The sequence below is a fragment of the Hypanus sabinus genome, chromosome 6, assembly GCF_030144855.1.
Source record: "Hypanus sabinus isolate sHypSab1 chromosome 6, sHypSab1.hap1, whole genome shotgun sequence".
Lineage (NCBI taxonomy): Eukaryota > Metazoa > Chordata > Chondrichthyes > Myliobatiformes > Dasyatidae > Hypanus > Hypanus sabinus.
In genome coordinates, this window is record NC_082711.1 from 128,566,988 (window position 1) to 128,577,650 (window position 10,663).

At 43.1% G+C, this 10,663-nt stretch overlaps 1 protein-coding gene across 3 annotated transcripts in view; it reads right to left on the bottom strand.

Annotated features, from left to right (window-relative positions):
* rabep1 (rabaptin, RAB GTPase binding effector protein 1) overlaps nt 1-8,719 on the bottom strand; it is a 139,841-nt gene extending 131,122 nt beyond the window's left edge. For 2 of the 3 annotated variants that reach the window (XM_059972916.1, XM_059972915.1), the window contains exon 1: nt 8,545-8,718. In XM_059972916.1, the coding sequence (XP_059828899.1) occupies nt 8,545-8,590 (46 nt within the window). In that variant the 5' untranslated portion in view covers nt 8,591-8,718. Of the gene's footprint in view, nt 1-8,544 lie in introns of all 3 variants that reach the window. The other variant, XM_059972917.1, reaches the window with a different exon arrangement.
* Between the last annotated feature and the right edge of the window lie 1,944 nt (nt 8,720-10,663).

Consider the following 10,663-nt stretch of genomic DNA (forward strand, 5'->3'; position numbering starts at 1 on the left):
ACATTCTTCAAGAAGGTGAAACCTCCCAAGGTGCCAGGCTCCAATGGGGTATCTGACAGGGTACCAAAAACCTACGTCAACCAACAGGCTGGAATGTTCAAGGGCATCTTTAACCTCTCACTGCTTCCTATCTGCTTCAAAAGGGCATCAATTATACCAGTGCCTAAAAAGAACAGTGTGAGCTGCCTCAACAATTATTACCCATTAGCACTCACATCTGTGATGAAGTGCTTTAAGACATTGATCATGGCTAGATTTAACTCCTGCCTGAGCAAAGACCTAGACCTGCAGCAAATTGCATACAATCGGTCTACAGCTGGTACTATCTTACTGGCTCTCAACTCAGCTTTGAAATTGGTAAACCACAAAATATACATCACACTACAGCTTATCAATTACAGCTCAGCATTCACCACCATCATCACTTTACTACAAGCCTGCAAACTTCAAAACATGGGCCTCTCGACCTCCCTCTGCAACCTCAAGGATGCACTGATCTACTCCCTCTACAGTACTGCATAGCTATGCCATCTACAAATCCAATGGCACCAACATAGTTGGTATTATCCCAGATAGCAATGAGGTGGTGTACAGGAGTGAGAAAGATAAGCTCATTAAGTTATGTTGCAATAAGCTCAAATTCAACATCAGTAAGACCACTGATTATTAGCAGCAGTGGAAAGGGTGAGCAGCTTCAAGTTGTTGGATATCAATATCTCAATATATTCAGCTCTACTTCAGAGTTTCAGAAGATTTAGTATGTCAAAGACTCTAGTCTTTGAGATTTCTACCAAAGTACAGTGAAGCCCATTTTGACTGATTGCATGACAGCCTGGGATGGACCTACATCCATCATTAAAGACCCTACCAGGCGGGACATGGCCTCTTTTCATGACCACCATCGAGTGGTAGTACTGAAGCCTAAAGACCCACACAAAATGTTTTAAGAACATCTTCTTCCCCTCCACCATGGGATTAGTGAATGGTCCTTTTTGAATTGCTCTATTTATTGTAATTCATTGTCATTTATATCTTGCACTGTACTGCTGCCACAAAACAAATTTCTTAATGCATGTCAGTGAAAATCCTGATGCTGAAACCACAACTAGAGTACTGTGCCCCTTGTGTAAGATACAGTTGCACTGGAGATGGTCCAACAGATTCACATGGTTAGTGCCTGGGGTGGCAGGATAGCCCTACCACAGACAGCTAAAACTGAATTTGAAGACTTTGGAATTTAGAAGTGTAAAGGGTGATTTTATTGAAAAGGAAAATCTCCTCAAGGGGCCATGACAGTGTAAACATTGAGCTATCTGGAAGACTTCCAATCAAGTCATCATTATAAAATAAGGAGATGGTAATTTAAAATTGAGGGGTCGAGGAATTGTTTCTTAGGAGGTTTTTAAAGTAGAGGTAGATAGTTTATAGGTACAAGGAACTGAGGGTTATGGCATGGAAGTGGAGTTGAACCCTGAGGCAGAATGGCTCTCATTATCAAGTCCCATCAACACTTCAGCCTACTGACACTGAGCCAAATATTAAACACTTTTTGACTAATGCTACCCTGATTTATTTTATTCTCTCCTGACTCCTCCCCCTCAGATTCTAACACTTACCTACACTAAAGGCAATTCACAGTGGCCAATTAACCTACCAGCTCAAATGGCTTTCAGACTCGGGAAGACATTGGAGCAACCAGATTAAAGCCATGAGATTAGAGGAAGAATTTGTAAATTCCACAGACAGGACGGGAACCTGGGTCACTACAGCTGTAAGGCACTGTGCAGCCCAAATGAACGGTAAGGAAGGTGAGGGGCCAGGTGACCTTTTTCCTTGTGCTCATGTATACTGCTCATAACAGAATGAATGAAGTAATATCAAATGTCTGAAAACTGTTTCTGTGCCCTTGAAATTTTCAACAGGAGACCTTAACATTCAGTTTTCTTCATTTTGACTTAACTAACAATGCAACAAACATTGGCAACAACATTGGTACAGTACTTAAAATACAGCATTAAATCTAGTAGGCCAACTGGCTTGACAAGTATGCTCTACCATTCATTATGCTGATGGGTTATCATTAAACACGCAAAGTCAGGCAAAATAAGGAAGTAATGAACTCAAACCACTAAACCAAGTCAGCCAAGTGAAAGGAACGGACTGGACCTGAGCACAAGTTATGACACTGAGCTAGCACTGTCATACAGTCATGGTCTCAACTCAGAACATTGCCAGACACTGGAAGGAACTGCAAGCTGATCGAGTCTAACAGGATATGACGTTTTAGGCTATATTTGCATCAGTACACAAGTTGAGTGCAATTAGACCAACAGGATTCACAGGCTTTAAAAAGTTATGATGGGATAATGGGCAAAAACACTCGTAACTGTGATCATCACCAGGACTATCTGAAACATGCTTTGAAGTCTGCACCATCTAGCCCTGTGGTATGTCTGCCAAAGGTTCACTCTGTACAGAACATAATCAAATAAACTTTAGTGAACAAGACAGTCTAATTTATGTGTATATTTGGTCAAGCCTGATCATATCACACAGCAGCAGTGGGGCACAATATTGTGTAACAAATATATCCATCAAATACAGAAAAATACTTCAGCTTGAATTTTTGAATTTCCACACTTTATGAAACTTCTCTACAGTTAATTCCAATCACAGACTAGAAAATGTAAGATCTAAAGCAACACCCAAAATCCTGAAAGAACTCAGCAGGCCAGGCAGCATCTATGGAAAAGAGTAAACAGTCGATATTTCAGGACGAGACACTTCGTTAGGACCTCAATGAAGGGTCTCTGCCTGAAATGTCAACGGCTTACTCTTTTCCATAAATGCTGCCTGGCCAGTTGAGTTCCACCAGCATTGTGCATATTGTTTTGGATTTCCAGTATCTGCTGATTTTCTCGTGCTCGTGAATGCAAGAGCGAGAGTGTAGCAGAGAGTGTATAATGACAGATTAAATGAATTCATTATTAAACATTCTAAGTGATTATTGGTTAATGGTTTATTATTTTTGGTCTAAGAGCAGGTACCCACCCTATCTGCAACACATCCTGGGATAGAAGGAACACTTATTTTCACCATCCTTGCTCTGTATTGTCCTGTGACATTATAACCATCGTTCATCAAGTTCCCTTCCAGATGTTACTATTGAACATGTCCCTCTGTGCTCAGACTCCATAATCCTGATACAAATTAATTTACTCCTTACTCCCAGTCTGTGATCTCGATATCCTAATACTCCCAAATGAAATAATTTCTTCTATCTTTTATTTATCCAAACCAATCACAATCATCAAAACCAATATTAAATCTCACCTTGGACCTCTGACCGGATGGTCCATCTGATAGGACACTGAAAACCTGTGCCAATGAACTGGTGGGAAGTGTTCAAGGACGTACTCAATCTCAATTCTGTAGTCAGAGGTACAGTATCAACCTGCTTCAAAAGGGCAACAATCACAACAGTGCCAAAAATGAGCGGCTGAGCTGCCTCAACGACTATCATCCAGTGGAATTCACACTTACTATAATTAAATGCTTTGAGAGGTCAGTTAAAGCTAAAGTCAACGCCTGTATAAGGATCTGGACCTGCTGTAATTTACATATTGCCACACATCTGCAGTGGGTGCAATTTCACTGGCTTTCCACTCAGCCTCGGATCACCTGGCTAATAGTAATATCCACAGCAGGCTGCTGTTTATCGATTACAGCTCAGTGCTCAACACAATTATACCCTCACTTCTAATCAACAAGCTCCAAATCCTGGGACTCTCCAACTAAATCTGGACTTTCTCACCAATGAACCAGTGTTGATTGTCAGCAAGATGCTATTTCTGATCCACACTGACTGCGGTCTCCTGATGAGGAAATCAAGGATATAGTTGTAGAGGGAGGTACAAAGGCCCACGTTTTGGAATATGTTAATCAGTACCAAGGGTATGATGGTGTTGAACAGTAAGCTGTAATCAATGAACAATAGCCATCAGCAAGTATTGCCATTCTCCAGTTGATACAAGGCTGAGGGAAGAGCCAGTGAGATTATATCCGCTGTAGACCTATTCTGGCGACAGGCAAATTGCAGCAGGTCCAAGTCCTTGCTTAAGCAAGAGTTGATTCTGGTCACAACCAACCTCTCTCAACACTCCATCACAGTAGATATGAATGCAACTGGGTGGTAGTCATATCAATAGAAAACTGAAAGCAATCTTATAAAAAGCCATTTGAATTGTGCCAGCCCTTTGAAAAAAAACATCAAGCTTCTAAACTCCCACTTAAATAAAGTATTTAATTTTTGCTGTAGCCTCAGTCCAGAAGAGGAGCTGCACCAGAAGTGCACCCTTTCAGATAAGCCTAAGCCTCTGATCAGCCTCTTCCATTTCTGACCACAAGTCTTTCTGTCACCAAGACTTCATACTTCCAGTATGTTTACTACTGCCCAAGCTTTTCTGCTTTTAAAATCTTCATTCCACACCCCAACTGCTTTCCACTCTACATCATCCTTCGTCAAAAATCTACTGGCTACAGATTAACTTGCGCTTTCCCTTATACACATTGTTTACATTAGATGTTGTCCAACAACGCTTTGATTTTAATATAATCAAATCCTTCCACCAGTAGAAACTGCAAACAGTTTCAAACTCCTGCGTGTCCACATCACACACAACTTCTTATGGTCCCAGAACACACCCTACTCAGGCAAGAAAGCTCTCCAACATCTCAGCTTTCTGAGGAAGCTAAAGAGGGCTGGACTTTGCATATACAAACTCACACAGAAGAGAGCATCACTGCATGGTACAGAAACTATACTGCAGCAGACAACAGGAGTCAAAACCACCCAACACATTATTGGCACCAGCTTACCCACCATCAAGATCACACACACAGAAAGGTGCCGGAAATGGGATTGTAATGATGAAGGATCCCTCCCATCATGCTCAGGGCTGTTTGTCCCACTCCCATCAGGGAGGAGGCTAGGTAGCATCCATTCCAGGACAAACAGACTCAAAAACAGTTACTTCCCCAAGCAGCAAGGCTGATCCCCCTAACACACTACTTTATTTCCTGAGTCATCTTGTGCACAGTCTAGCATCACTCTATGGACATACAATTAATGCATATAAGCTATCTTATATACTCACATTGTGGGTTTTTATCATTATTGTGTTCTTTATCTTTTATAGGTTGTTTGTGCTGCATCAGATCCAGAGTAACAATTATTCTGTTCTCATAGAAACATAGAAAGCCTACAGCACAATACAGGCCCTTCAGCCCACAATGCTGTGCTGAACATGTCCCTACCTTAGAAATTAGTAGGCTTACCCATAGCCCTCTATTTTACTAAGCTCTATTTACCTATCTAAAAGTCTCTTGGCAGCTGCCGGCAGCCCATTCTACACACTCACCACTCTCTGAGTGAAAAACTTACTTCTAACATCTCCTCTGTACCTACTCCCTCTCACCTTAAATCTGTGTCCTATTGTGTTAGCCATTTCAGCCCTGGGAAAAAGCCTCTGACTATCCACACGTTCAATGCCTCTCATCATCTTATACACCTCTGTCAGGTCATCTCTCATCCTCCGTCACTCCAAGGAGAAAAGGCCGAGTTCACTCAACCTATCCTCATAAGGCATGCTCCCCAATCCAGGCAACATCCTTGCAAATCTCCTCTGCACCCTTTCTATGGCTTCCACATCCTTCCTGTAGTGAGGCAACCAGAAATGAGCATAGTACTCCAAGTGGGGTCTGATCTTGTGTACAATCTTGAACTTTGAATCTCCATGGACTTAACCAACAAGCTCAAGATTGACAGGTACAAACCTCTTGTCAGTACAGTTTTGCCTTCAAGTCTAAAGTCTTAAATATCAAATTCCAATCTTGGACCTCTTCCCTTATACGAACACCGCTGAAAACATTTGGTCAACTGTCCAAATGTCTCCTCATATAGCTCAATGTCAATCTTTAACGCATTTCTTTGAAATTACTTTGGATGCTTTACGTTACATAAATACAACTCAGCTATAGCATTTCCCTACACAAAAATTGGTTGCCATGGCTTACACTGAACAATATCGAGATATATCAATGTTTGTTTGGGCAGGGATTGTAAAATACAACATACAAATGCAAGATTTTTCTGTTACTTAAAACAATTTCTGTTCGAACATGGGCCCAGAAAATAGTTACTTTCAAATTGTTATTAATAGTCATGGCCTAGCTGCAGTCATTTTCAATGGTGATGTGGCAATGAGAGAAGTATTATTTTGCCAGGATTTTAACACTTGCTTTCACATTAACTTCCTTATTTGTATCAAGTTAAAACTGTCATGATTTACCAAAACCAAAAAGAGGCCAGCTTTTATAAATATATTGATGTTAATATGAAAAGAGGAAGGTAGGAAAGAAAAGAATATTTTTCAAAAATTCAGGGGCCATCATTCAAAGTTCAAAACAAAATTTATTATCAGAGTACATACATGTCACCACATACAACCCTGAGATTCTTGTTCCTGAGGCATACTTAGCAAATCCATAGAACATTAACTGTAAACAGGATCAATAAACAAGCTGTGTGAATGCAATTATAAATAGAAATAAATAACGAGTATGAAACAACAAGATAAAAAGTCCTTAAAGAGAGACCATCAGTTGTGGGACCATCAGAAATAGAATGAGTGTAGCCATCCCCTTTTGTTCAGGAGACTAATGACAATAGACAATAGGTGCAGAAGTAGACCATTCGGCCCCTCGAGTCTGGTTGAGAGTTAATAGCTGCTCTTGAACCTAGTGGTGCAAGTCCTAAGGCACTCATATCTTCTACCTGACGGCATAAGACAGTAAGACACAGGAGCAGAATTAAGTTGTTCAGCCCAAGCAGTCTGATTAATTATCCTGTTTAACTCCATTATCTTGGCTTCTCCCAGTAACCTTTGATACACTGACCAATCAAGACCTATTAAACCCATTTTCAATGAGAAAATATGTAGACACTGAAAATTCAAGCAACACACCCAAAATGCTGGAGTAACTCAGCAGGTCATGCAGCATGAATGGAAAAGAATAGACAGTCAACGTTTTGGACCAGGACCCTTCATCAGGACTTTCATTTGGTTACCACAATTGTCTGTCACAATGAATTTCACCTTCTGGCTGGAAGAAAATTCTCATCTGTCCTAAAGGGCTGTCCTTGTAAACCAACTGTGCCCTCTGGTCCCAAACTCCCCCACTATTGGAAACATCTTCTCAACATCCAGTCTATATGGGCCCTCCAATATTCCATAGATTTCAATAAGAATTCCCACCCACATTCATAAACTAACATTTATAGTTTCCTTGACAGTAAACCATTCTCAAGAGGAGTAAAAACTGCAAAACATGATAGCAATTCTTGATTAAACACTGTTGATGACAACACTGTAGTTCACTCAGCTCAATCAATGCGAAGTTTACTGCATGCATAAGGGAAAATCCCACTGGCTGTGCCTCAACATCTTTTCATGCTCGTGTAATCACTTAAACTACTTGTCATTTAAGAATCTCTGCTTTAGTCAATAATTCCATAATCAATTGTGCATCAAAACAAAAAGAAAAAGATATAAAATCTAATCAATGCGTTCAAAAATCTCGTCAGCAAATATAAACAAGATACCCTAGCATCAAATAATACAAAGGTCAGCAAGCAATTTAGAGTGACAATGCCTCATCCTTCAATGGTTTGCACTAAACATTCAAGAGTTTAAAAAAAACATGAGAATGTGTTCGTTTAAATAAAAAAACATTTGTAAGTGGCACGAATATAGCCATCTTTTAAAAACTATCAGGACATTAAACATTCATGGATCAACACGCAGGTGGTATAGATAAGAGCATGGATAAAATAGCCTCGGTCACAAAGTCTAACAAAAGGTAAAAATACTCTTGTCGAGGTCCTTACTTTGTATGTTAATACAGTGCAGTGCAGGGTAACCCACATTACCTCTCGTTAAGTTTTTCTACCAGATTAGAATCGTATAATTTTATCTACTATCTGATGCAAGATATAGCAATATTAATACTGAGTCACCAACAGTTACTTTTTCTTCCAACTTATAGTAGCTATCACAGGATTTCATTAGCAAGGCAACACTGATAGCAATAGGCTTTAAAAATGGTTGGGAGAAAGGGGTACTCACTCACTATCTGCCCCGAGGTCCAGGGAATACGTGTGGCTAAACTCGTTGCGCCCAGTGTTTAAAGATCAATGTGCAGAGAAGCAGGTGACGTTGGGCGGTGCGGACAGCTGCCACACTGTTGTGTTTGGCCGCTGCACACTGCGAACATGTCAGAAATGCCCCGACACAGGATGCAGCCTATGCCGGTCTGCCTCCTCGGTCTCAGCGCACGGACCGTGACAGCCCCACCTTAGCAGGCCCGGGTGGCGGTAAGGTACCGGCTGTGTCAGGCCCAGGAGGTAGCGGGGTACCGGCTGCGCCAGGCCAGGCCAGGCCCGCCCCCCAGACACACGCGGGCGGCAGGTGAAAGTTTACTTACCATCCTGCTCTTGCGGCGGGGGTGAGTGGGTGGCCGGCTCGGCCATGCTGCAGGGCGGCGAGGCGTTGTCAGGGGGTGGCAGATAGACAAGCCTGACTCAGACTTTTCACCCACAGAAGCCCGGCAACCATATTGCTACGGGAGAGTGGGGTCTGTGCGCATGCGCGAAACTGCCTACGTCACTGCGTCGCGGGCGACGCTCTGAAAGGACGAAGGGGGCGGGGTAGGAGAACGAGGTCCCGTGACTGAGGCAGCAGTCAGCTGAGCGGTGGTCATGTGACTGGGGCAGCGGTTACCCAGATTAAGGGGAGGGGTGGGGAAGAGATATAGAAATGGAGGAAAAGCTATAAAGAGAGAGCGTGAGTGAGAGGTCCTATGACTGGGGTAGTGGTGAGGGACGGTGGGAGGGAGAAGAAGGGATGGGAGAAGGAACACACAAATTGCTGGTGGGACACAGCAGGCCAGGCAGCATCATATAGGGAGAAGCGCTGTCGACGTTTCGGGCCGAGACCCTTCGTCAGGACGGTTGCTTGAGTTTCCAGCATCTGCAGATTTCCTCGTGTTTGCGATGGGAGAGGGAGAAGGAGAAGGAGGGAGGGTGGGTGGGTGAAAGAGGTGGGAGAAGGAAGAGGGGGAAGGAGGGAGAGAGAAGGGGATGAAGGGAGGGGAGATGGAGGGTACAGAGGGAAGGAGAAGGGGGGAGAGGGAGTGAAGGGTAGATGGGTCGCATGACTGGGGTAATGTCCCGACGGAGGGGGACGGGAGTGAGAGCGAAGGAGTGGTGGAGGGAGGCAGAGGACAGGGAATGAAGAGGGGTGAGGGACCGAGGGGAGAGAGGGAGGGTGGGGGAGAGAGGAAGGAAGGAGGGGGTGGTGCGGGAGAGGAAAAATGAAGATGGATGGATGAAGGGAGAAGGAGGGGGAAGGTAGAAAGCGTGAGGGTTGAGGGAGAAGGAAGTGAAAGAGAGGGGTCCCATGACTGGGGTAGCAGTGCCCCAAACTTTATAACTCCTCCCTCGGAGTGTCGGATACCCTAAGCCAATAGGCTGGTCCTGGACTTATTTCCACTTGTAATAATTATTATTTTTTATGGTTTTATATTGCTATATTTCTACACTATTCTTGGTTAGTGCGACTGTACAAAATCCAATTTCCCTCGGGATCAATAAAGTATGTCTGTCTGTTTGACATAGAATGGGAATAGTAAGCCCTCCACAGAACTCATTTTAATTCCATGTCCCATTCCCATTCTGGTATGTCTATCCATGGCATTTCTACTGTCAAGATGAAGCCGTGCTCAGGTTGGAGGAAAAACACCTTGTATTCCGTCTGGGTAGCCTCCAACCTGATGGCATGAACATCGATTTCTCGAACTTCCGTTAATGCCCATCTTCCCCTTACTCCATCCCTTCTTTATTTATTTTCCCTCCCCTCTTTTTTCTCTCTCTGCCCATCACTCTTTGCCTGTTTTCTATCTCCCTCTGGTGCTCCCTTCCCCCTTTCTTTCTCCCTAGGCCTCCCATCCCATGATCCTTTCGCTTCTCCAGCTCTGCATCCCTTTCGCCAATCACCTTTCCAGCTCTTAGCTTCACCTCACCCCCTCCGGTCTTCTATCATTTCGGATTTCCCCCTACCCCTCCTACTTTCAAATCTCTTACTGAATTCTCCTTCAGTTAGTCCAAGGGTCTCGGCCCAAAACGACAACAGTGTTTCTCCCTGTAGATGCTGCCTGGCCTGCTGTGTTCCACGGCATTTTGCCTGTGTCATTTGATTTGAGTTTTTTGAGGAGGTAGCTAAGAAAGTTGATGAAGCAGGGCAGTTGATGTTGTCTATTTGGACTTCAGTCAGGCATTTGTAAAAGTCCCATTTGGTAGGCTGATCAGTTTCTTTAGGTACACATGGGATCCAAAGTGAGCTGACTAACTAGATGCAAAATTGGCTTGGTAATAGAAGGCAGTGAGTTGGTGGAAGGACAATTTTCTCATTGGAAATCTGTGACTGGTGGTGTACAAAGGGGTTGAGACCTTTAACGTTGCTGATACATATTAAAACTTTAATGTAAATGTATGATTAGTAAGTACAGTATGTGATTACACAAAAATTGGAGCTGTGGTGAATAG